A 27,578-nucleotide genomic window follows, 5' to 3' on the forward strand; every position below is an offset into this window, starting at 1 on the left:
TAGCATGTTCTTTCACTTCTTCAGCTCCCAGGATCTCACATACATTCAGCAGGACTTCCTGGCATAGTATATAAAGTAAATTCTTGGCCACAAACAGTAAAAACAATCTTCTCTCAGAGCAGCCTTTCTATAGCTTAGCCCTTTCCCTCTTCCACATTCCCAGTCAGTGCTAATGAACATTCATTTGTTTTAAACAATCATCATTATTTTGTAGAGACCACAGTAGGCTGGGAACTCAGGAAGGAAGCCTTCCATCTGTCCTGATGTGCTGACACTGAACAGCCACAGATAAGCCCATGGATGTGTGGGTATATATCCACACTTCAAGGGGGAGCTATTGTACAAAATAAAAATTAGAAAACAATTAGAAAATTAGAAGACAATAACACTACATTGATGCCAAAACTCCTCAGACCTTTGAAGCATTGTTTTTCTACAAAGCTAAATGGAAATTGGGGGTAGAGCAGGGACAGCTCTTCCACTTCTGGATGAGAATACATACAGCCTTCAAAAATGTTTGCTTGCATCTAATGCTGTAGTTTAATAATTCCTATTTTATGTTGCAGCTTTTCTGATAAATTTTCACTCTTATTGTAGTATAAGAAGGGCCATCTATTAAAGAAAAAGCAAATAGAATGAAATGGGCTACATCAACTCGTAGTAAATTTGATTAAATTATCGTTTCTTTGTGTAAGGAAAAATAATCAGATCAGAAATTGCAGCAGATATCAATATGCATTTTTGCAGTATTATTGGTGAACAACAAACTGGTTACTGACCTGGGGCCACTCAGAGTTGCAGTGTCCCTCACTGCCTGTGCAGTTTCTGATGCAAAATCCAGAGCTCCAGCCACAGGTTTGGTTACTGTGCCAACCAGCCCTTTCCCCAGGCCTGAGATGAAACCACTGACACCTCCTTCAGTTTTCACACCTTCAACAGTTGAAGTTATTACACTTGTCAATCCTCCAATGATACCTAGGGAAGACAAGAACAGCAAAGTAGGCCAAAGTATTGCCTCTAAAAGTGATGGAGCCTTATCCCAGCTGATGCTGTCCAGCTTGACAGAAATGTGCTCTGCACTTCATGTGACACAAAACCTGTCTCAGAACTGGTGACATTAGCTAATAACTTCACATTTTGTGCATCCCCGTGCTGCCAACAGACATCTCTGTGCACATTCCCACTGGGGAGAGTCTGAATGCTCTGAAGACATCAAGAACCTACTGAGGCTTCAAAAGCCTTGAACAGTTCCTATTATCTGAGAAGGAACTTTACAGATTTCACATTTCCATGATTGGAACACCACAATTTTTAGTGAACTGGCTAAAGCACTCATTTGAAAATGCTTACCAGCATTTGGCCCCTCAGCTTTCAGCAGCCAGGTTCTCTTTTAGGGTCTATAATTGAATTACAGACCAGGCAGGATCTTAATTTACCAACTTGAGAAGGACAAAGTAACCTATATAACTTCTCTTGAGTAACTGTGGTTAATTCCTACATTTCAACAGACAGTTATTAAATAGTTATTGGCTTTTTTAAAAAAGTGTAATGGGATCAATTTCAAAACTCCACAGAATTAACCAGTCCCACTAATTCCTGGATAATACAACACAATGAAGTGCTTTTATTATTGTCTGACATATTTCAGATTTCCTCCATTTCTTGCAGTATAATTCATATCAAACTTCACACTGGGGTGAGAGACTCATGGCCCATTTATATCTCTACTGAGTCTCCTGACAAAAGCCCAGCATGAAGACTGTTGCTTAGCAGAGAAAAGTTTGTCATTTTAGAGAAAGCCAGATTATCTTTACTCAGGCTGCAACAGTTGCACCAGAAGACTGACATTTAAACAAACTGAGTCAAGATGATGCAAAATATAAATATTTTATTTAAACTTGGCTTGTATTGATTTAACTTTGTTAACTTTTAACAGATAAATCACGAATTAAATTGATGTGAGCTTCTGGCCAAGTTAGGAGAAGTCCACTGCCTGTTACACAACTTCATTTCTCTAGTTCTTAGTATACTTGAAAAAACCCAAAATAAAACCACAAAATAATCCAAGTGGTGAAATGTTACTTTAGACTGATGTACTGAGGCTGAGGAAACTTGGGTCTCTGGGAGTGAAAGCAAACTAGAATCTAATTAAAATTTTAATGCCTGGCCCTCAAAGAGACTGTTTGCATGGGCATTTTATGCCTCTATAAAGTTTTGGGGGAACTTTCTTTAAAATTTTAATATGCAAAGGAAAAAAAACCCTGACAAACTATTACTTATGGCTATGTGTGAGAAGACCTTACCCTTAAATGTAGTTTCTGTCAACAGAATCCTCCCACCCTGACCTGCAGAGCATTTAAATTCAAATATCAAGTCTCTTCCCTGGCTTCAGATAATCCCCCAGGAGTAACACAAACTGTTCTGTTCAGTCTGATGAGTACTTCTAGGAGACAAATGACTCCAGGTTACAGTGAGGGGTTTTACCATGTGCCAGTCCCTGGATCCCAGCTACCAGGTGTTCTCCACTTGTTGCAGCGTGGTACCGGATGTACTCCCGCTCCGTCTGGTGCCTGTTGTCCATTGTCTTTCCCAAACCATCTGACAAGGTCCCAGCAAACTGTAAGAGAACAACCTCTCCTGTTACTAAAAGAGCAAATGGTGCTTCTCCTGTGTAGATCTTCTGAAGCAAATGCCCAGATTTTAGTTGTGGAACCCAGATTTCTACAACTCGTTTTGTTGCAGGTACGAGGAACGCTCTGAAGTACATGAAATGGACAGCAGCTAATTTAGGTGCTTGATGCAATGACAAAATTCCCTTCCTTCTTCTGTCACTTCTTTTTCACTAATGACATGATTTCCTAGTTTCAGATAGTTCTTTCCAGCTCAGACTATCCCCGTGGCTCCAATGATCTAAACAAGGACTTTAACAACATGAACAACCATTACATCCCATGACCCCTCCTGTGACTTGATCATATGGACACTGAACAGAGCACAGTGATGATCAGTGACCTCCTTGTGAACTTAATGTAGATGGTTTTGGCTGTTCTATTTATTTTTTAAAATTAGTCTAGGAATACAAACCAACTTAAAGCTATTATAATTTTAAGGTTGGATTTTTTCCTGAACAAATACTTAGCTCAAAGAGGATCAGAGTAGTTGCTTTAAAAATTCAAACCTCATTAAGGAATCTCTCAAGGCCTGAAAATTATTTTTGAAGAATGAATTTTAAAAATGCATTTTGAAAGTTATCCTAGTGAATCATCAGACAACCACCCAGCAGGATTAAATACATTGATTAATATTGATGCAAACTGGTAAGCATAAGTTCTCCTTACAGCTTTGGTGGGTTTAGGTTCCCACCCCCCTGTCTACATTGGCCAGTACCACTGTATCACCTTTCCTGTTAAATATAATCCAATTTTTCCTCAGATTTTCCTTCCTTTGTGAGGCAGAGTCTTACACCTAATGGCCAACAGCAATTCTGTTTAGTGTACAGAAAGAATTTCAGTGTAACATTAAATTACTCTTAGTAAGAGGAGAAAAAAAAATAAATCAGAGGCACACAGTTTAAAAGTTGTAGTCTCCATTAAACATAAAAACCAAAGTTAAATGGGGACATTTTTGTTCATGCTGTTTAAAAAATGACACTGAATTACAGGGGTAGACAGAACAATTTAAGGATTGCAATGTACCAAATGTACCATGGAAATGTTTCCATTTTGCCCTGACCCAGGTGACCAAATCTCAGCTCCACACATTAACTACAGAACATGAACCTGATGTTGAATTCCTTCTGGACACACCTCGTCTACCCCCTCCCGGTACTGTTTGTTTTCTGGCTTCATTTAACAAAGGCTGAAGCCAAACTTTTGTAGCCATCTGTAACATTTGTACCTAAACCAAGGGGTTACCTCCAAGAGCACAGGGAATGGGTCCCCTCTGCACCATTTCCAGCTGGGAACCAGTGCAGCATTTTCCTGCTCTGAGCTATGAGAGGCGAAACATCAGCGAGGGTAAAACAACAGAGACATTTCACAGGTCTGCTGAGCCACTTGCCATGTTCTGACTCTCAGCTGCAAGAAAGATTCAGCTGTGGTGTCAGCATTATCAGATTCAAGATCTGAACCAGACCAACATCAGCACTTATCCTGCCCAGTGTAGGTAACACCAGGTGAGGGAAAGCACTGCTGGGTATCAGAAATTTGTAACCATCCTTTTCTGTGTTCCTCAAAAATCTATTCCCTGAAATGGTTTCTGACTCCAGTTTCAGCAAACAGGGTGCCCCTACCTATAGAAAAAGGAAAAATAAAGATTTCTAACACAAAACCAGCCCCTGGACCAACCAACCAGAGACCTGCACAACACCTCATGCCCAGCCTGTGTAGATTACAACCCCTGTGTTATCAAAGTTACTCGTAACTGGGATCAGAAACTTGAAGCATCACAAATTCAAGCAGCTGAAGTCCAGTGCAGTCCTTAAACTTTGAAGGGAGACTTAAACAAGCTAAAGCACTAAAGCACTTGTCTTTCCTCCCCCCAGAATCTGTCCTGTCTCCTTTGAGAAGCCCAGTGTTAGGCACTGAGATTCAGACACCAGGGCTGTGCAGAAGAGCAGTGATGGTGGCTCAGAGAGCTGTTAACCCAGTCATGCAGAAAATAGTAAAATAGTCTCCAGATAAACAAAGGTGACAACAAAAGTGTGGCCCACCCTTGTCCTCCTTAGCTTTTGTTAATAAGGTGTGACCTGATAACTTCAAAGCCTACTAAAGGTCCTGTAAATGCCAACACAACTGAACACAACAGGCTGTGGAACAAACATGAAACCAATCAAGGGACTTCTAAGAACCAGTCCTCCCCTTCTCTATCCTGATTTTCATAATGTGCTCTTTGTCTACTTGCTGATGAAAAAAAGAAATCAATAACTTGGTCATTTATCTCTGATAACCTTTCTCTTGAAACAGAATTCCAACACACACATCAGGAACAGCTGAGTTCCCTGCTTCTTAACCCAAAGGCACCTAAGTGCTACTGAATGGACTCCATGTAAGAGGGTGGGTACTTCATTTGTCAACCCTGCATCTCCAAGGGTAGCAAAGTGTGGGTCTTCCATACTAATGATTAGAATTCTGTCACTTCAGGTGCTAAAAATATTTCAACTAATCCTAAATAAGCAGTGTTTGATTCTTTGCCTTATCCATTCTGCCTGGACAGGAAAGAAGCTCCAGTCACCTGAACATTCATCACCATCATTCACTCTTTCTTCTCTGACTCTGGTACTTTCCTCTCTGGAGAGACACTGACCTTTTCTTCCAGGTCTGCATTCTAAAGACACCTGATGCTTGGTTTTCACCCTGCTCTGGTTCACATCTGAGGTGAGGCTACCAACTGGTGATACACTGCAAGCAGAAAATATGAGCCAACCCCTTCATTAACTCACAGGGTCCAACAGAAACCAATCCTCCTGAGGAGGGCAAAATATAACTCCCACAGTTCCATCCAAACACGAGGATGTGACACTACAGGTAGCACCAGCTTTGGAACCACACGTAAACCACTCTCAGCATATCACAATTATTGAAAATGTTATTACACTTCCATCAGCCTGGGGCACCCTGGCCTGAGCTGCCTCCTCCTCTGTCATCTGGTGATTCATCCCCTCTGGGTTGTGTTTACTCAGAGTCTCCAGTCAGTATCACACTGGCTCCCATGAGCTGCAAAAGCAGATGAAACACTATCTGTACAAGAAACTAATCTGCTCATATTCTGGGGTTTTTCTGGGGTGTGTGTTTGTTTTCTTTTTAAAGGTCCAATCATTAAGGAAGTTTTGCCACAAAATTTTTTACCACTGACTATGTATTTGCTGTTTCAAGCAATAGAGGAAAAAACACCCATATAGAGTCTTTGTGATCCAGAGCTGGTGCCAAACAACAAAGCTTCTGGGGCACAGGAACTGAAAGCAAATGAAAACTAATTCTAGACTTTGTACTGCGTGTTCCCTCTAAGCCAGATGCATGAAGCACACAGCATGGAAATAAGTTTTAAGTAATCTTTTAAAGGCTTTTTAAGCTCTTGGCACTGCCTGGTTCTCTAAGGACATCCCGAAAGGATAAATACACAATTATGACTTCAGTCCAAACATTCCATTGTAATTCCAGCATCAGAGAATGGTACATTTACAAATGTTATTGACTGAGTGAAGTAAAAGATTCCAAGATGGAATTTTAAGGGAGAAAGTGATGAAATTAAATATAGGTCAGTTGTTGCTTCTGTGCAAACCTCACAATGAATTGCATTTAAATCAGAAATCACAGGCTTTACTCAGCTCTCATCTTAGCAGAACTTTTTAGGAGTTCTTTGTTGAACTCCATTCAGCTCTTGCTCCAAACCACCACCTTTCAGAAAAATCTTGATGATGTTCATACTTTTACCTCCAATAATAAAAGCTGGTTCTCAAAGACCAAAACACAAATTTAAGTATGTTATTTCACCAAGGCAGAAAAACAGTATTTAAAACCTGTTTAGTTTAAAAGGTCTAATATAAACTGTTAATTATGTCATCTTCAGTTCTCACACCTACTCTTAGATTTTTCAAAACAGGAAAATCCCTCCTCATGATGATTAAAACTCATTCCATGCTTTCAGCATCAACTTCCCTAAATTTCCACATGAAAGAGAAGAGGTGCTTAGCACAACAAACAAAGGCTGTACAAAGGTAAAGAAACAGCAGTGAATATCAGACTTCTAAATGTGAATGTCGTCAAAAACTTTGTCCTTTACAGCCCCAAGCAGGAATACTGGGTTTGAAACTTTATTTTCCTCTTCTCTGCTACCTGGATACTGGAGCAACAGGGATCCCAGCCCATCTCCACTCAGTGCATGCTGCCAACCTAACAGTAAAGCTCTAATTAATGTATAGTAATATATATAGAGTAACTATGAGCTGGAAAACACTTGACACCCCCTGCCCTGACATATATATTCTTATACAGTACAAAATGGTTCACACAGAACAGCACTTCTTCAGGTTTTTTTAAAAAACACTAACAAGCTGTCTTTTAGCATGAAACAATGTTTCTTTAGCTATTACCTAAACACATTTAAAATAAAACGTCAGCATACTTAAAACAGCTACATAAAACATAGTTCTGAATTATATAATAAACTCAAGTAGATTTATAGCATTAGAAACTAGAGGCTACTTTCTTTTGAGCTGTTTTTTCTGTTGAAAAAAAATTCCAAAACCCACATCTAATCCCTTCCCAGCTGAACAGAAGTAGCTCTGTTCAGCCAAAGTGATTAAATACAATGGGCTGTGTCTAATGTTTAATACATATCTGTAAGTTTAATCCCTTGTGGTTACTTGCCTGCTAGCAGTATCAGTAAAAATCACCTTTATTTCCTACATGTCTGCAAGCTGTTAGAGGTATTTTAGAGGAAGCCAATTTTTACACTGACTTCTGACAGTAAAATACACCAATTCAAAACTAAGCATTTAATTTACTACATGGAGGCAAAAATCTTCACAGTGCACATGCCATAGGCTAAGCAGACATATATGCTGCTAGGATCTGTACCAGTTAAAAGCTTTAGAGCAGTTAAGCATCCTCAAATCTTGGTGTTACTCTTTTGGAAGAGTCAAAAGAAGAGGATATGCATTATTTCTGGATATACTTCACAGTGGGACAGATAAAATTGTCTAACAAATTCTTCAGCCTGAGCTTCCTCTCTTTCATTGCTGTGTCTCAAGGTTGAACACAATTCTGCAACTTGCTATAAAAATAACTTTTAGACCAGCTTCTTTACTTATTAATGCAGGCATGGAATGGCAGAACAATGTAGTTAATTTTACAAACAGGACATTAGTAAACAGACAGACAACACAGCTTCCTCCTTTCACATCCCTAAACTCTGCAAACTGGGGTTAAAAAGTTAAATGCATTAAGTATTTGGAAAAATAGGAGGTGTTCATTTGTCAGATTTAACCCCAGCTGTCCAGAGCTGTTCCACAAAGTATTTTTACATGACTTCTGTCAATCTTTTAAGAAATACTCAGATATTTAAGCAGGAAAGTTTGTGAATTCAGTTAGACTTACACCCTGCATCCTTATACACCTTCCTTTACACATCAGTACCCAGCCAGGTCACAGCTGAACACAGCCCAACAGGAAGGGTGGTTCAGGTCGGGCCCAAAACCCATTTGTAACAAACTGCACGGAGCAGTGTGTAATGAACTGTGAACAGAACCGACACAGTCTGCATTTAGAAACGACTAAATCAGCAAAATGCCATAATCAGCTTCTCATTTTAAGAGACACATCAACTTTGACCCTCTCTAAATTACCGGCAACCAGGAGAAGGCAAAGGCACAAACACATTTCTGGAGATTCTCCGCAGCATTCCCCACCCCTGTTTCTGTCAAACAACCCAAGGAGCTTTAATGAGCTCACATCCCATCGTTAACCCAGCTTCCTAATGCCTCCTGACACCGCCTGGGTGCGGGGCTGTCCGGGCATCCCCCGTGGGACCCCCCGGCTCCGGGTCCAGAGATGCCGGAGGAGCTGGGGACCTTCCCTTCCCTTCCCTTCCCTTCCCTCCGCGACCTCCTGGGCAGCCGAGCCAGCAGGTGCCCGATGCAGGAGTTTTGTGTTACAGGGCTGACTGAGTGATCCCTGCAGGAACCGCCGGCTGTTTTCACAGACACAGAAGGCAGTCAAAAGTCCGCAGCCTGAACTTGGAATGACCCCGGTTGCAGAGTCACTGGCGGGTTCATCTGGAGGACAACTGCGCTTTATTAAACAACTAATACTCTTAACAGATAATTCCTGTCCCCCTCCCCCCAGCTTTAACTCTTACAAATCTCTAAGGTCTTCCTGTTTGTTTATTTCTTGGGAATGGAATCGGTTGCCCTCTTACATCCCTCTCCTGAAAAACCCCTCTAAATGCTGACAACTTGAGCAAGGGCCTGCAGAAACCTCGTCCAGTTCCTCGAGTTAACGCCTAACAACAAGGTATTCTGATGGTTTGCTTTACAACACCATCTTTACCAGAACTGTCGATTTATCTTTTCCTATCATTGTTCCCATTCCCTTCCCCAGCACTTGGTCTCTTTCCAGGGTTTCAGTTTCTGCCATGGTCACCACACTTGGGATCTGCAAAACCCTCCTGCTCAAAACCCCAGAGGTTTTCTGTGCCCCATTAGATTTTTGAAGGAGCCCCAAAGCAAACAGGGTAATTCAGCCTGGCCTCCTGCAGTACCAGCACCCAGCAGCAACCTGGGGATGAGGTGTTGAATCTGATGAGCTGATGCCCAGCATCTCTTCCACAGCTCCAGCAGGCACCATCTCCCAAGGACATAAAAATCCCCCTTGTCCCTCCTCAGGGATACACAGCCAAGGGATTTCAAGTTTAAATCTGTACTATGTAACATATTCTATACCCCAATAGAACTTTCTATATACAGTGGGGAGGAGTACTGAGCCTTTTGTCAAGATTCAAGTCAATTTCAAGCCCACACACCAATTTTTTTCTCTTTCAGATGCTGTGATATATGGGATCTATGTGCCCGTTTTCATGACACATTAACCATTAAAAAACTCTAGGTTTAAAGATCAAATTTCATTTAATCTCTATGATAAATGTTTATTTCTAATTTCACAGTTTGTGCTTTTGGCAACATTTTGCATACCACATTTTAAATCCTCCATTTTTCACTTAATTCCCCAATGAGTCTGCAAAACAAGAACAACTGTATTTTGTTTTGCAAAAAAAAAAAAAAAAAAAAAAAAAAAAAAATAAGCTGGTAAAACCCTTCAAAAGAAAGCTCTACAGCTCTACAGCAGGTGTAAAAAATTTCAGCCTGGGAAATTAAATTACTTTTCATCTATAATCTGCACATGTTCATACAGATTCCTACTGCTCAGCACTTGAATCTGCACGTGAACTGATAAATCTGTGACTGAAATGCAAGTTCAACTGAAGAGGATCTGCAGTGCCACCTGGATGCATCCTCTGAACAAGCCCCAAAACTCTGGAGAAGACACGAGGAGAAAAATCTTACCAATTACACTGAAGAAAACCAAAGCTACACTGGCTTTGAACTGTACAAATCACTTGTAGGAAAAAAAAATATTTATGTCAGTTGCTGCTCAATATCACAACTTCAGTACCTGAAGTACTCTGGCAAAGGACAGCTGGAAGCTTTCCCAAGTTAAAATCCAAATTCAAATCTGTAAAGTGGCCAGAAAGATGACATTTATTCTGTTTATTACCCAGAATGAGACTGCCAGTGATCATACACATTCTGCTGCTCACAGCTAAATAGAAGAGTCAAAAGAAAACTGTCAAAATATAAAATGGGAAACTGAGAACCTGAGTGCCACCATGATCTTTCTAGATTATCAGTTGATTATTTTGTATAACGATCTCATGAGTAAAACACCACCAGGTACTTTTTTCTCAGGCCTCATACACAAAGGCTTTTATCAGAAGTATCAAACAGGAGTGGTTGGTTACATAAACTAAGAAGCTTTAAACAAAAAGGAACCATCAGCTGCTTTAGAAACATTTCTGTCTTTTCCAGGACAGAACCTGCAGAAATTACACCTACCTTCTGTGCTCTGCTCTATCCACTTCCCAAGTTACTTATTGCCAGTTTTGTTAAAGTTCACATTCATATAGGTCAAACACTTCTTCATGATTTATTTTTAAATAATCCCTTTATTACTTCCTCTTCACTTTCCATTCAGTTATCTATTTTTCTGTCACTGCCAGCCACTTGAGATTCTGCTGTGATTTATCTTACAATGAAGCTTAAAACTCCTGTTTCCCTTTGTGTTGCTTTTATGCTGCTTTTCTGCAAATGCCTCCATGTCAAACACTCACCTGGAGCACTATTTGTACCCTTATCAGTCTTTCTAATTTTCTTGCCTGGTTCCAGCACCCTACATTCACCTCTTTTCCTGTCACTGTTAAGCTCTGAAACACCTAAGCCACCACTCTGAGATGAATTAAAATAAATACATGGAATGAAACCCCAGGGATGAATTTAATGTGCCTCTTCTTCAACTACAAGAGAAAACAAGCACCCATCAGACAACTTGTTTCATCTTCTCTGGACATAAACTTCAGCATCTCAGGTGCCTGTTCCCAGCCTCTCAGAGCTCTGCAAGCTTGCACTAAACATTAACAAGAAATGCAACTGTGGCTGAGGTTTACCTTTCCTTAAGATGCCAAATTAAATTTCTCACTGGACACTTTGAAGTTCAATATTAAAATTATGCTCTTTCAAGAAATTAATTAAATTATTTGAGGGGGGAGGATGGGAGAGACACACCAACTATTTCCACCCAATGTGTATATCCAGAAACAGTCTAGCTGCAGTCATAAGAACTAGATTATTAGGTGCTTATAATTCATAAAAGATAACGTAATTCTTTGCAAAGGTGGAAAGAATCAGACAAATTAAACATAGTGCTGACAAGATGAATAATCTTTTCAACCCTTTCCTACCAGGAATTTCACTATGCCAGTAACAGATACAACGATTACTCTGGATAACCCAAGTTACAGAACATTTTTGTTCAGATGCTGCTTCAGTTTTCAAGATCCATTTCTAACTGAAACATCTCTGAGACAAATAATTTAGGATTTAGTACTATCATGCCTAACAGGGAAATAAAAAAAAAAAAAAAAAGTGTGGATGCCAAGAATGCAAGACATTTCTAGGCATATGGCAACTATAGAAGTCTCCATTCAGAGGGAATGAAATTCCCTCAGGTGTCTATATTTAGGATCAAAGAACTTTTTAAAATACAGAACTTGGAGTCTCCAGGGGATAAAAACTACAAAACTGTCTGTAGTGAACTTTATTTAACCTAAGGTTTTGTGCCAACTTAAATACACTGCAGCTCTCCACTTGAAAGAAGGCATTACCCACTGCGTGTTCTGAAATGCATGGAAAAGCCATTACAGGGATAATCAACACAACTATAAAATAAAAAAGCAATAAAATGACAAAATCAGATACAACTCCAAGAGCTTACTTTTCAATTCAGTCAAGCAGTGTTACTTTTGAAGGGATGATTATAGTATTAGGGTCTGTTTATCCATCTACTTGCACCTTAAAAGCAAACTCATCTTAAAATCTAGGATGGACTTTTATTTAAGACACTTTAAAAGTGCTCAAAATAACCAAAACAGATTATTTTTCCCAGCCATCCATGTCCAGGCAGAACACAGGCTCATCTCATTTGGGCTGCATCAGTTACCAGTTCCACAGAACAAGGTGAAAGATGGGGACCTCTGTGGTATAGCAGAGTCAGGTGAAAGTTTATGCAGTGAAAATATATTTTAAAATACTTTCCCCACAGACAGCACCAGCAGCAAAATGAAAATGATTTATCATTCAGTCTTGTTTTTCTTGAGTAATTGTAATTCTTTTTTCCCCTTCATTTTTTTTCTTTACCAAAACTTCACATACCCAGGCATAATCATAAGGTGTGTACATGGCAGAGTAGAAAGGAGCAAAAGATACAGGTCTGTGCTGTACCATATATCACAATTTGTACTTAAAAGACTGATATTTTTTTAAAATGAAATGGAAATACCTGGGTTAGTTTTCTAGCAGATTTAGATGCCTAAAAGCAGTGCAACATATAGTGAAAAATACATCATTATTAGAGCCTTTTTTATCATTATCTTCCATGAAGCACTATTAAGATCCACCCTTTGGAAGGAGGATTAATCAAGGAGTTCCATAATGTACTATTAAGTCTTTCTAAGGGATATAATTATGTCTTTGTTCTGAAAGGACAAAAACATTATCCATATAAAAAGTTTTTCAAAAGGGAACTGGGTGAGACTTGAACCACAGACATTTTGGATGTATCAAGGAGAAAGAAAAAAACACCCAGGCAGACAGATAAATAGTATATGGGGTGATTTTCAAAGGTATAAATGGGAAGCAGGCACTCAGCTCCTGTTCAGTTTTGAAAGGAGTTCAGCATCCAACTGCCCTTCTGCCTTTGAAAATCTTCCTTCACAAAACCCCTGGTTACAAATGACTCCAAAGTTCAAAGAATGACCTTGCCCTTGTGGGAAACATAGGAAGGCTCGTGCCTTTTAAAGAAAGATTTATGAGAGTGTAGCTGCAGATGTGACTGCAATGAGGAAACAACACTTTATAGAAAGGAAACTCTAAAGAAACATCCTCTATTGGGTGGGGTGGAAGGGTCACAAGAGACCAGAACCACGAGGAGAAAGTATGGACAAAAATACTGGATTGCACAGAGGGATGCTGCCTCACAAGAGCTCAGTAAATCTGCTGCCAGCTTGCTGGGGTAAGTTTGGTTTTGCAGTGCTGATAATCATAGAATCACCTGGAGCAAGGCAGGAAGAGCAACAGCGTGGCCTTTTGGTTGAATTTCTTGAATTTGTCCAATTCAAGAAAACAAGACAGTTCTGCTGGAGACAGTGAGTGTCATTTTTACACCACCTGGGTGAGGGATGCTCACAGCTGGGCACTTGGTGAGGGACTGGGGATGCCCTGGCAGTTTAATGAGGTGTGATCATGTTAGTCTTGAGCTATCTGTATCATGTAAACTCTGTATTTCACCTCTCTCATTCTCTGAATTACCTTTTCCCACTAACATGGGGGAAAAAGCAGCATACAGGTAAGTGGAATAGGTTGTGAAAGGATGAACACAGATACCATACATGTACAAACTCACCCGTTTGGAAAAGGAAACTAATAGATAGTAAAGAATCTTCACAAAAACCAAATTTTAACAAGTCCTTATGTGAAGAAAGCACTGTTCCAGCTCTACCCATGATCTCCTCATTCATTTACAGTACCTACTGACACACCATGTATGTAATAAAAAAATATTTCAAGAATATATACTTCAGTATCAACCCTGATCAAACCTACTTCCTATTTTTGGCTGCCTTCTCAGATCATACCTGTCACTGACATTAAGGATATTTATTTTCACTGGTAACACTGCTACAACTGAATTATCTCAGTCATAATCAGGAAAAACAAAAAAAAGTTGACCATGCAGACACTTTGGAATTAAACTAAAGATAGATGTGTAGCAATATTGGAATTCCTTAGCTTGTTGATATGTGGCACAGAAAAACAAACTCAGGTGTTAGTGTAATAATGGATATTCATGTGAGCTTAATTACTTTCAAAAAATCTAAGTTAACAATTCCTGTTATACTAAATAATCCCTTAAATACTCCAGATTTCTAGAACCCTCTCTCTGTACATGTACTATATCACAGTACAATAAAACTTTGTTCATTTGCTCAGAGGAGATGGTGCCTCACTTGAGCAACATTTTAGTTCTCTGGTGAACTACTGCATTCAGTCTGCAGAACACACAAATACCAATGACAAGGCCTTGAGTGGTTTCATTGACTCCTGAAGGGTTTCTGGCATCCCTCAAGTGTATGTATAAATTGTTACCAAAAATCTGTACTTAAACACAGTTTTTTATAAAACAAACAGAGCATAAAGCAATTTAAAGATGGTCAATGATTTGAGTTGTTTCCTGACTGTATTTTAGTGCTTTAGCAAACTTTAATATCATAATTTTTACCTTTGCAGCAGAGTTGGATACTCCGTGTGTGACGTTTCTGATGAGACCACCAACATTGCCATACTTTAGGAGTCCAGTAACACCTACTGAAACATCATTCAACAGACCCATAGGGTTGCCAAGGAAATCCACAGAACCTAAAATCCTTGCTGCTTGGCTAAGCAGCTCCTGTAAAACCAAGAGGCAGAATGAAGCATCACTGATGTATCAGTGCTAACACCAGCAGCACAGAGTAAAAGAAAACAAACCCAAGACCCACCTACAACAAAAGCACATACAAAACCTGATAGCTTTAATGAAGAGAGGGGCAGATTTAGTGATGAGATCAACACAGAAATAGCAGTAAGATCAACAGTAGTTGAATCTTCAAATGCAGTGTATTTTAGAAGCATCTGATGCATTTTCCATACCAAGCAGCAATGCAGTGCTAACACTTTAATAAACAGCCAAGGCAGAGTTCCTGCCCCCTCAGCAGAGAATTCATCAGTACAGAAGTTCAGCCTTTGCCACAACAAAATCTGTGGGACACTTACCTCTTGAAAGTGTTTCAGAATGTCATTAATGATAAACTCCTGAGTTTCATATGGATGGACCCTAGTGAAAGGATCCAGATTAATCACAGCATCTTCAAATCGGATCAGAGGAAATCCCAGTGTGCTTTTCAGTGCCTAATTAAATAAAAGATATTGCTACTTTAATTTTTCTCTCTACTTCTCATTCACAGTATCCAAATGAATTAAACTTGAAATGGGCAGCAAACCAAAATTATCAAAGCTGCCAGAGTGCCTCACCACTGCCATGTGGGTCCCTCAATACAGAGGGCAATCATGCCATAAACCTACTTTAAGCTTTGATAACTGCTAGAACTGCATTTCTTCAATACCAAGAGAGTCATTAGACACTCCTGATGCAGGCTGTTTCCTACACTTGACAGGAATATTTCACAACAAAATGTATTTAAGATTCCATGCTCAGTACAGCTTTGTTTTAACTGCTCTACTGCTCAACTAAAGAGAACTCTAAATGAATTTCCTTGACACACAGTGAAGACAAAACTGGGTATTTTCCACCCTGCTGAAGCTGTATGAATGGATTAAGTGTCAGGATGAGCTAGAACAACATACATCATTTCCTGCAGCCCTGAGGCTCATTTCATGACCATTTTAAAGAAAGAAAACTTAAGATAGTACTTAGCCCATAGGCCATCTGTAATCTGTACCACCTATACATAAAAACCCAATACTTTTGAGGTGGATAAGCAATATATCTATATATGCACACATAAAAAAATAATTTCAGAAAAACTAATCTTTTAAGAAAGAAAGAAATCCCTTCTATTTCAGGTCTTGATAATAGAATCTGTACAGTCACCAACATCAGAAAATCTGAAGGCAAAGAGGCCTGATACTCCTGTTGTATCTTCCTGCATTAATTACTAAAGCATACTCAGTAGTAAGTAATATGAGTTTTTCTGCCATCTGCAGGCAATTAAGGTAAATTACAGATCTGATTTAAGTTTGCAAGTAAGAAAGGACCTATTTATTTTTTCAGTAAATGGATGACTAGCTGGAGCAGTCCTCATTATTCACTTGGGTAGGAAGTAATTTCCTGTTTAACTATCAGATATTATGTAAGGCAACTTTGTTAATACTTGTACCTAATAAAAATTATCTGTCTACACCAAATTACCAGACAGCAAAATGTCCAAGCCAGAAACATAAGAGGGAGGCAGACAAACTTCTACAAAGGCTCTACTGTGGTTATTCTCTCCCTCCCACCCTGAACCCTCCTCTGCTACAGAGCTGAATGGAACTGCTGTGAGTTAACACACAGAACAGTGACTGTCACCATTAGGGGAAAAATCCATGTGCCAAGGTTTCTCTGGGGAACAGTGCTGGCAGCTGCCAAGACATTTCCATGTGCAATCATCCACAGAAGGTGGTAGAAATCCAAACAGACCAGTGCACATTACTGGTTTCTTAAAGGCACTCACCACTAACATTGGTTTCTCTAAATCCAATCTAATTAAAAATAGTTAAAAATAATAATCAAAAATATGCATTTTCATGTGGAAGCTGAAGTGCAAACACACTCAACACAATGCTGACTGCAGTTGAATTTTAAGGAGTATTACAGCTGGCTATTGAATTGTCTTCCTTTGCACAAGGATTTGGGAAAAGCAATACAAGAATGCAGCACTGATGATATGCTGGGTCATCTTGGTAGACTCCAGGATATATGAGTTCATTCCATAAACCCACACTTTTTGAAAACTCTTTCAATTCTAAAAAGAGCTTTTTTTGGATGAGAACAGAGTTGTCCTGTACTTCTGCTCCCCAAGCTGTGTAACTTCTTATTTTTCTTCACCCTCACCTCAGCCCTCCCATATGATATTAATTCCCTTTAAGTCTCTTTACAGTACCATTAATGTCAGTAAGAACCCCTGTGAAGTATTATTAGGTGAAGTTTGCTGTGCTTCAACTGAAATTACAAAAATGAAAGAATATTACAGAAGTGACTGGAAATTATGCAAATTAAATACAAATACTAGCAGTGCCAATAACTTAAATAATGGAAGAGTAAATGGAAATTTATAGTAATTTAAAGCTCCTGTTTCCTTTTCCTCCTACAAGAGAATCTCTTTACTTGGAAGCCCACTCTGTGAATGGGTTGATGTACCTTGAGATCCAAAGGCAGCTTGTTGGAAGTGAAGACACTCAGCTTTATTTGAGGCACACTGATTTTCAGATTTTCAAAGTAGTATCTCTTTTGTCCTCCACCCTGTTCAACAACCTTTTCATGGAGGTTTTCATCATATGTTTCAACTTCTGCATTCAGACAAAACACAGGAATCAGAAGAGATGGTACAGAAATAAATGTGGGACTATAAATGCATACTCAGTACAGAGTTATGGTGCCTCTGTACAAATAAAAAGTGTGCCTGCTAATTTCTCATGCCTTGTGACAGGAAGTTGACCTTTGAGGCTCAAAATTTTTTTTCAGATCTGCCTGCATCTCTACACTGGAATATATTTCTAGATGGATTAAAAAAAAAAAAAAAAAAAGCCACCCAACTTTAAGTTACTCAAGCTTTTGATCTCACTTCTAGTTGATCTTCAGCACAGGGCAAGGCTCCATAAACACAACTACACCATGTTTCATACTGTGTAGCCATGGGCTGACATCTGTTCCTCTCTCTGCTCTCTCTGTACTTCCTTACATGCTCAAAAGCCAGGAGAGCTGACCTGACAGCCTTTTCTGTTATCCCTACAGAATGGACAGAAGTACAGATAAAGCTGACCACACAAGAATTAGCACAACATCTGTGAGATCAGAAGATGCAAAAGGTGTCCTCCCTGAGTGGAGGACAAACTGGTATTACAGTTACAGCCAGGGGTACAGATCCCACAACTAACATGTCAGACAACCAACATTTTCCTGCACTTAAGCAAGAGAAACTGCCCAGGGAACAAATGAACAAAGATCCCATTTCTAGTCCCAGTTTTAAAGAAACAAACATTAGTAAACAAAGTGGTTTGCTAAGTTCATAGCACTATTTCTTTTATTGCAGGAACTTGGGATGAATACTAAGCTCCTTCCCCTAGAGGCTCAGCTCAGCTCAAACATCCTGTACTGGACAACAGCAGGTTACCTGGCTCAGAACCTGAATAAAAGACATATATTCACAGAATGCACATACATACATTAACAGCTTTCTAGGGTCACTCAGACATTAGCTTTCCAGCTGCTGTTCAAGAGCTGAAGTTTCCAAGCAGGCAAGAGTTTGCTAGGCATTTTGAACTTAGCTTATATGCAAAGATCATAATACTTCTGTACACTGTAAAACTGGTCTTTGTAATTTTATACTGTACCTGATTCAGCCTGATCATAGCCAAAGAAACTCAATAGCTTCAGGAGTAGTTTCTCCTCAATTTGAACTGTGAACTTTCGAGCAGTGATCATCAGATGCTATGAAGATAAAAAAGTCTCAGTTTACAGTATTAGCACCAGATACATGATCCATGTAAGCTATTAAATAGGGCAATGTATTCTACTTCAATGGAATATGAATGCATTCCAGTGAAAATCTCTTTGGTAGTTTTCCTCACTTAAGATTACCTACAGCTAGTAATGACTGAAGGTCATTTAAACAGAGGAACAGTAAAATAGTACCTGCATGGTACATGAAAAATTGTGGCTTACCTTGTATATATCAGTCAGTGCATTTTTACTGGGAAATTTCATTGCATTTACTTGCACTGCAGGACCAGTCTCCACAGGTTCATTTTCACTCATCTTTGGTGTCAGAAAGAGCATAAAAGGCCGTGTGGTCCCAATAAGCTGGTTGTCCACCTGTAGGGTGGACAAAAAAGACAAAAAAAAGACAATAAGCAGCAAAATTGATTCCCTTTATCTCAGCACGTAAAAGCTTTCAGAAATATAAGGTCCCTGATCCAGGGAAATACTGAGTATACTTGGTTATTGATTGCTACAGAGACCATACAAAAAATATTCAGTCATGTCCTCCATTTAAAAAAATGGTCACAGCTACCAAGAGACCTGTAACAAAACTGCTATGTTCTCTGAGATCTATTTTCCTTTTTCAAAAAACATAAAAATATTAAACAGCAGCAGGGTTAAGATTCTCCTGCATTTATGTCTGACTGATGCATGCAAGTATTCCTTTATCTCACATAATCTCCATCAGTATGCACAATTCCCCTTCCAGCAAAATCTTACTGGGAACAGAATTATAATAAATTTGAGCAGTTATTTAGTAGTCTTTACAGTCTTCAGTTTAACTTGGGAATTCACAGAGACCAAACTGGAAAAAAAGGTAACTCTGACTCTGCAAAGCCAGAAGAAAATCTAGTTGAAAAAAACCACCACAAAGAGGTTTATATTTCTCTTACTTGTTTATGTGTCTGATTTATACTGCAGTGCCATCAGCATCAGTGCTGCTTTCAATGATGCTTTTTCATTACATAATTACAAAGAATGAAGAATCAGAAAAAGGAGAAAAAAAAAAAAGAGTGTAGCTTGCCTAATATGAGCTAGTGGCATAAAATGCAATACATCACCAGCTCAATTTTACTAAGTAGGGAAAAAAGAAAAGGAAATATCAATGTTAGGACTCCTATGATATTCAGAAATTGAAATCTCTGTAGCAGCAATAAAAGTTTTACAAACCTATTATGATAACAAAAAATTCAAAATGGCAAATACCTGTATGTCCTGCACACTGAGCTCTAGCACCTGACTTGTGGACAGTTGTGTGTAGTGGACATTAATTCCTGTGAGGCTGGCAAACACCAGCTCTTCAGGAACTTTGTTGACCAAAGACAATCCTACTCCACCTTCCAGTTTCACAAGCACCTGAGAAATGAGTATTTGAAGAGAAAATAAACAACCACAAACAAACCAACACTGAAAATCCTGTGACACTGAATACATGCTTCTGTAAACAATTTATTTTTATAGACTCATCATCTCCAGAGAGGCTGATCAGCTTACTGACAATTAGTCTGCAAATAAAAAGGTGTTAAAACATCAAACTCCTGAGAAGTTTGGTTTATAACAGGAAAATCTACAAGTTCATAACAAGAGGTCATCATGGGGGAAAGCTGACAATGTGTCCCATCCCCCTCTAAACTCTAGAAAGGAAAATGATACAAAACCAGATACTGGTGGCAATGTCTTACTTCCAGTTCCTGCTCTGTGTCTGGGTTTTTGAACTTGCGCAGATCTTGTTCTGTCACTGGGAGCTCTTCTCCTTCACTGGACAAACGATCATTTCTGCGCTGGTTAAAATCTGTTATCTGATGAACAAATAAATCACCACAACCATCATTTTTCTGTTTATGAATTACAGCTATGTTGTCCCACCTGATACAATCCTTTTTTTAAAAAAATAAGCCCAATGAAAACTTCTGTTGTAATTCCTTCTGCTTTATGCTACTGCCCTCTCCCTTCGTTTCATTATAAAGTTAACTTTTTGTAAGAATTTAGATGCAATACAGAAAAAAGTATTTCAAATACAAATAACAAAACTGGATTCCAGTTAGTGAGGGACCATCACCTGTAGGACTCTAGTTGGCCCATCTGGGATGACTTTAACAGCCAGTACTCCTGACCCAGGCCTCATCTTCTGGTTTATGAACTGCTGTTCAGGTGGAATTGGCCCTAGAAGTTCAAGTGAAGTATCAGGACCAAGAACAACTTCTGCTCCATCATGAAGACCTAGGATTCCCCCCTTTGCCTGCAGAAAGAAAGAAGAGTAAGGGGAAAAAATAAATTACATGATAGCTAAAGGCCTAAGTTAATTATTTACAAAAATTAATTTAGAATTGTATTTTACATTCATCTCCTCACTCTTCAGAACTAGAGCTGGACTTCAGTCCAGCAGAATTTCACTTGATATTACTAAAGCTTCTGGTAACTCATGTTTAATCAGCCAAATATCAATAACTAAGAAACAGAAGTTATCATGTCATGACTGAGCATGGGAAGCCCACCCTGAAACTATTTTCAAAATGACAGGAAGCTTTTTAAAAGCTGAACTCTGGATCTGCAGAAGAGGATGTAAATCCTTAATACACAGCATCTTAAAACAGCAACACAGTGCTTTTTGGTTGCTTCAAGCTGACAAGTAGTAACTATGAATGTAAGGTAATTTGATCAGGAAATTATCAATGCAGCATCATGGGACTAGAATATTTTTTTCTAGATTTGTTTTTTGGCCTTAGAATTGAAATGGGATCAGAGGTGGCAATGAAACTCTGCAGTGCTGCTACCCTTACCGTATCTGTTCTTGAGGCTGGAACTTACTTTGATGGTGAGGACACTCCTTTTAGCTCACATCAATACTAAGCCCGGGTGACTGCAATCTTTATCAGCTGCAGTCAAAACAATTTCAGCTTCTAGTGAGAACTGACCTGGACAACAAGTCCATGAATACCACAGGTCAATTTTCCATCACAAAAACTCCAGGTCTGGGTAGTGCTGCGCCGTCGGTCGGGTTTCCGCAGCATCAGGGGCTCGTACCTGCAATGAGCAGAAGCCACCCAGTACTCAGAGGACTCCACTCCCCAGTTTTGCTCTTTAGATCTATTGAAGGTGAACACTTATTCTGATTTTGTTCAAGCTCATTTTCCTGATCTCACTTCTGGAGTGCTCCTTTAGCAACCTGCTGCTGAAATTACATTAGCCACCCTCTTGAAATGTTTCCCAGGATCACGAGGTCCATTCATGAAGACAAATAAAATCTAGCTCTTCCACATTCCTTCAGAGTAATTTCTTTCCTTATTCAGAGAATATCATGTTAAGTATGTTCTCAAAGACATGCTCAGAATCTACATAAGTGTCCTGCAAAATTGTATTTGCAGTACCTGTTATCTGTGACAGCTGCCAGACCTGCAATGTCTAAGATCATACAAGAGTCCACAGATCGAGGAGAAGATTTCTGGGGGTTGTGAGGAACTGAGGAACCTTCATGGCAAAGCATTCCTGTGCCAGTCATTCTCCACAGCTGGGATCGTTTTCCTGGCTCCTGTTGCACAAAAACTCAACATTTAAATGAACACAGTAGTACAGTGCAAATATTTCTGTTCTGTTTTGCTGTCAGGTGCTTTGCATTGTAGTTCTTGGAATGACTTGTACGTGTGTAACTTCAGCATCCTGAATTAGAAATTAGGAACTAGTTTCTATAAAAATGTCTAATTCAATTCTGATATTCAATTAATATGCATTCTGTGTTAGCATTGTTAGAGGCAGAGCTGTATTTACAAGCTATTTTTAATCTCAGCAATATTAAAAACACAGTTTCTACTTCTGAAGAGCTGCAGAAAGAGAAGACTTAGCTAGCAATGCAATCAAAAAGGAAGTAAACCCTACCCTGCAACTTCATTAGAATCTCTAACATCCAGTTACCTCACTTGGTTGTCTCAGCAGTTACAATGTTCCTTACTACTTTTATTCCAGTTCCCTTTTCTATCCACCTTACCCCCATAAAAACCTTACACAGAAGCACAACCATAATTCAAGCAACCTGAACTGCAATAATGTGTTGCTTTCAATGATGTCTGTCTTCACCATTTAAAAGTTCTCATCAAAATGCTTTTATTTTTTCCTTCTCCCAGCACATTATTTTCCTTCAGCACATAGCAGCAGCATTTTAATAAAATCAAATGTGTCTTGGTACCTTCTTTTTCAGTACAACTCGTTGAGTCTTTGGAGAAACATCAAGGACAAGCTCTGCATATGCAGCATCCTTATTTGAAGCAACTGGTCTTGCACTTGGCTCCTGTAAACTAGAACACCAAGAAATCATATTTATGCTTATTCAGAGTAGCTGCTTCCTCTGTAGGTTGAGTTAGACTGTAACAAAGTCCAATTGAGGATGCTTATGCTGCCAATGGGAAAAAAACAATATTGTTTTGGTTTTTTTTTTCCTTCTGGTAATTGTCATAATCATCAGTGTAAACTGTCACTTTGAGCACATTCTTAAGAGGTTTATTTTCCCACTGCAACTAAGAACTTCACAGGCAAGTAAGATAAACTCCAAATAAAATTTTCTACCTCATATTGAGGAGAGCAACATGCCTGTGCAGTTCAGTGTGGTCACAGCAGATGCCATATGCCAAATCTTACTCCCTGTGTGACAAAATAACCAGTGGCAAGCTGCATCTGCAAAGCTAAGTCACCATGACCAGATAAGGGGAGACACCAACTCCCAGGCTCAGTTTCTGAATTTTGGCATTTCTTTGCTAGTTACAAGGTTGACAAAAGTTTAGCTGCACTTGAAAAACTCTGAAATGAGAGCTAAGAGACAAGATAAAGGCTAAATAACATGAACATTCAAAATATTTTCATGTAACATCTAAAGAATTACCCTGAGAAAGTATAGGTAGCAGCAATATAAATGAAGTTTTCATAGTAAAGCTGCTTGCTATCCTGGAAGTCATTCATGCTGCAGACAATTTCTGAGGAGCCAGCCCCTTTAACTGTCAGCATTATAAAAGGTGGCAGAATAGGTTCATCCCATGCATAATCCAGAGAGGTCATGGGCTTCACTTCAGTGTACAGTCGTGGCTCCACAACACCATGCTGATTAAAGACAACTGGGACCTGCAACAGTTAGGGAAAAGGATTTAGTTTCACACAGAAACTTTTAATCAGACAGAGTTTTGCCATCATTTGTTTGTTTTTCAGGATCATTGAACACGTTCAGCTCACTACTTCCCCGCCCCAATGGTCTCAGTTTGAGTCCCAACTAAAAATGGTCTCAGAGGCATGAGAAAAATCATTGCTTTTGTCTGCTCATGGTTCAAAATGTCTTTAGTCCTATGGTAGCATCTCAGTCAAAACTCTCTGAATCAAAACTAGGAGATTTGCCCAGTTTCATTTAACAGATCAGTACCAAGATCCAGAATGAGAACCAGTGACTATCAAGAGCTCTGTCTCCTGCTCTAATGACAAGGCAGTCAGTAAAATAAACAATTTAAATTTTTTTATTTTTGTAATCCCTAGCTCAGTTTTTTTCATTGGTAATAATTGGTAATAAAGCTCTCTTGTAAGACTCTAAATGCACTCGTGAAAGCCATAATGATAGCACTATTGAAGATGAAATAGCTGAGAACTACCAATTTTTACTAAAACTTCAGAAATTTACAATTATTATATCCAAATATACACGCTTGGTATACACACTTTCATTTTATTTCTCTACACGAGCTAGCCAGGTCTCACTTCTACTTAAAATAAAGAACTCCTGCTCTTCTTTTTTTACCAAAAGTAGAAGTGATTTTTTTTTTTTTCTCTTTTACCTTGGAAAAGTTGTCTATGCGGAAGGGTGGTGGCAGCTGATCTGTGTCACTGAACGCGATGCGGTACGTGGCTCCCTGCAGGGTGATTTCCACTCTTAAGAAATAACACTTCCCCAGGGTGTCCCTGAAGAAAACAAACAGGTGCAAGAGAGGTTGGCTTCTTCACTGTGCAACCCACAGTTGTGTTAGACAGCTGATTCTATAAAAAAAAAAAAAAACACAAAAACCAAAAAACCAAGCAGCATACTACAGAAGATTTGTGTGCAGTTCTTACCTCATATTAATATGAAATGAGCTGTTCTTGTTGACCTCAAAGCCCCCAGACCAAATGCAGTTTGGCACATCCATCAGTCTCACACATAGCAGTTGATCATAGTCATTCCGTGGCCAGTGGAACACAACACTGGAGCCTGGCAGTGTGGAGATGTAGCCATCAGGGTTGGAGGCTCCCTAGGAAGAGAAACTGGTAAATACATACAGATTCTACAGGTATTAAAAATGCAGCATTAACCTATACACCTCCCAAATACAAACACTGCAATTATTCTGTTCAGTGGATGCTACTGGAATAATCAGAAATCTCCTAACCAGCTGACAGTAAGTACAAGGGTGTGTTCTTTTTGGTTAGAATACACTGTGACTACAGGTGGAGTAGTAACAAGTAACAAAAAGGAAGCATCTTACCCGACCCCTGGCAAACTCCCTCTGAACAAAAGCAAGCTTGTAGGATGATTTATTGTCCAACAGGTAACGAGGTGCAAATGTTACCATGCAGGTATCAATGTAACGGCCTCTGCCTTTTTTAACATCAATACCTGGTAAGAAAAGTTGAAAATAAAGCTATTATTTACAAGTGAGAGCAAAAGACATCTGCCACAACCTATTTCCCAAAACAGAAACTCCCAATAAAACCACCAAACACTCAGAATGTGAAGTTTTGTTTAGAAATTTTAACAGCAATACATTTCCCTGATGTAATTGTTCTGTTCCTGGTGTCCCTGACGTGATGTCTGGCTAAGTTCTAGAGTATTTCTCAAAAATAGTATTTCTCACCTACCAATGTTATAAATGAGGCCAGGCCTGTTCCCCTGCTGGATCACTTTAAGGGCTCTGACACCACTTCCCCCATCCAGGGAGAAACCCTGGCACCAGCCAGGAATGCCTTCAGGATGAATTCCTTTCCCAACCCGCATGGTACAACTAAGGGTAAGAAGAAAACACAATTATTGACTCATTTACATAAAGTATCAGATGTCCACAGAGTGCTGCTGCTGAAACACACAGAAAGAACACCCGTGTTTTAATATCAAAGCACCAGAAGCCATGATAAATCCCCTCTTGAGCAATTCCTGCTGAAGTTCTGCCATCAGCTCTTTTAACATACTGGTCAACACATAATGACAGTTCCTTGTAAAAGGCTTGGGAGCTTTCATTAGCTACAGTAACACTGGTGTGTCTTTTTCTCATTGGAAAAAAAAAAAAAAATTGGAATAAATTTTAGTGCTAAGTTTAACTGCTGTTCATTTACACTAACATGCCAGAACATTTCAGATGAATTTACTTAAAATTATGGTCTTATTTTCATGGAAAATGCAAGTTCTCATTTAAAGGAACTGAAAATTTTCCAGACTCTTGCCATTTCCTTTTACATCAGAATCACAATAGCTCTGCTGCAAGTGGACTTCCTACTCAGTGACTGCTACTACTTCTCTACTAACATTTGGATTTTAGGCTTAGGGGTTGGAGTGGCTTTCTTATAGGTAAATGAGTAATTTATACAACTCCAATAAGTCTCTTCCTAATGTTTTTTTAATTTCTTAGAGAAGAATGAGTTCAAAACATGCAAAATAGAGCCAAAGCAGCCTGCTGACATGACAGAATTAGCCAGCCATGGAGTTATCATTAGGGAATGTCTAAAGATCCAATATGCTATACTTATTTTAGTAGTTAGAAACTTAGTAACAGGTCAACTTTATAGGGATTTTTCCTGTGTGACATTTATACCAATATATCAGCACCTGATCTTCTGCAAATGACTTCTATGCTTTGTAAGGTTCCCTTTTCTCTTTTTGAGGTGTTACTTACAAGTTTGGCTGTTCTTTATCAGCATAACAGAACAGAAGAGGGCTGAGGCTTCTAGCAAGTTCATGCTCTTCAAACTGACCTGCAGCATCTGTTTTTGCATTATCTTGTCTGAAGATAAGAGGCAATCCTTTAAATAAACACAAAAATAGTGTCAACCAACACCTTTGCACAAATAAAAATGAGAATGGTCATAACTGCTTCAAATTAAGGAACAACCTAAAAGATTTAGGTTGTAGTATTACCCACTAGACACCTCATGCATTTCCCTCTCACTGTCTGTCTAACCTGCTTAGCACCTACACCTATGAACAGCTTGGAGCCCCAGAGTGTGGTCCATGCAAACAGACAAGCTCTTGAAGCTCTGAATGTGCCAGTGGATGTTAGCAGAGAATGGCTGTAATTCAGAACTGTTGCTTGCTCAAGGCATTTCAGTCTTGAAAGCCACGATTTTAACAGGGATGTAATCTTGATTTATTTAGAGGCACAATAGTTCATGTTTGAAAATCTAGAAGATAGAAAGTTAAATGTCTATATTATGTGCTCTAATGTTCATCAAACAATAGCTACTGTCACCATGAAAAAAACCAAAACAACCAAACAAAACAACAACATTTCCATAACTTTAATTCCACTGAAGCACTGTTTAAAGCACTGCTTGGCTAGAAGGCCAATCAAAACATCGCATGAAACCTTTATTTCCCAGGGCATGATTACAGTTATGAAAGAAAATACTGTCAGTTTACCTGTTTTGTTGATTAGCCAATATGGTGCTGAAATTAGTATTTTTAGAGCCCCTTCAGCACGACACACAATCCTTATGGTCAAGTTGAGCAGTCGTTTGTTGCCGTCGTACAACCGCATCCGCACCATGTAGTTCTGTGTCCCGGGAGGTATCAGCAGCTCTTTGCAGATGGGGAAGTTTTCTAGCAATATCCCTATGAAAACCAAACCAAGCATCACCCACACAGAAACATCAGTATCTGATAAACCTAGAGATTGGTGCTTTATATGGCTTGATTTTTCTGAATACTTCATACAGCTTACCCAGATTAATTTCTAAGCT

At 39.1% G+C, this 27,578-nt stretch overlaps 1 protein-coding gene across 9 annotated transcripts in view; it reads right to left on the reverse strand.

Moving 5' to 3' along the window:
* The window catches only part of VPS13D (vacuolar protein sorting 13 homolog D), an 89,449-nt gene that overhangs the window by 19,907 nt on the left and 41,964 nt on the right, over nucleotides 1-27,578 (reverse strand). For all 9 annotated transcript variants that reach the window (XM_071766852.1, XM_071766854.1, XM_071766856.1 and 6 more), the window contains 20 exons: nucleotides 27,259-27,450; nucleotides 26,516-26,642; nucleotides 25,488-25,630; nucleotides 25,115-25,245; nucleotides 24,705-24,880; nucleotides 24,431-24,554; nucleotides 23,497-23,732; nucleotides 22,807-22,915; nucleotides 21,995-22,155; nucleotides 21,542-21,650; nucleotides 20,686-20,865; nucleotides 20,309-20,425; nucleotides 19,833-19,982; nucleotides 18,810-18,959; nucleotides 18,479-18,575; nucleotides 17,286-17,434; nucleotides 15,140-15,274; nucleotides 14,607-14,774; nucleotides 2,485-2,617; nucleotides 780-975 (listed from right to left, as the gene is read on the reverse strand). In XM_071766852.1, coding sequence (XP_071622953.1) covers nucleotides 780-975; nucleotides 2,485-2,617; nucleotides 14,607-14,774; nucleotides 15,140-15,274; nucleotides 17,286-17,434; nucleotides 18,479-18,575; nucleotides 18,810-18,959; nucleotides 19,833-19,982; nucleotides 20,309-20,425; nucleotides 20,686-20,865; nucleotides 21,542-21,650; nucleotides 21,995-22,155; nucleotides 22,807-22,915; nucleotides 23,497-23,732; nucleotides 24,431-24,554; nucleotides 24,705-24,880; nucleotides 25,115-25,245; nucleotides 25,488-25,630; nucleotides 26,516-26,642; nucleotides 27,259-27,450 — 2,983 coding nt within the window. The remainder of the gene's footprint in view (nucleotides 1-779; nucleotides 976-2,484; nucleotides 2,618-14,606; nucleotides 14,775-15,139; nucleotides 15,275-17,285; nucleotides 17,435-18,478; nucleotides 18,576-18,809; nucleotides 18,960-19,832; nucleotides 19,983-20,308; nucleotides 20,426-20,685; nucleotides 20,866-21,541; nucleotides 21,651-21,994; nucleotides 22,156-22,806; nucleotides 22,916-23,496; nucleotides 23,733-24,430; nucleotides 24,555-24,704; nucleotides 24,881-25,114; nucleotides 25,246-25,487; nucleotides 25,631-26,515; nucleotides 26,643-27,258; nucleotides 27,451-27,578) is intronic.

This window comes from Heliangelus exortis, chromosome 23 (assembly GCF_036169615.1).
Source record: "Heliangelus exortis chromosome 23, bHelExo1.hap1, whole genome shotgun sequence".
Taxonomy (NCBI): domain Eukaryota; kingdom Metazoa; phylum Chordata; class Aves; order Apodiformes; family Trochilidae; genus Heliangelus; species Heliangelus exortis.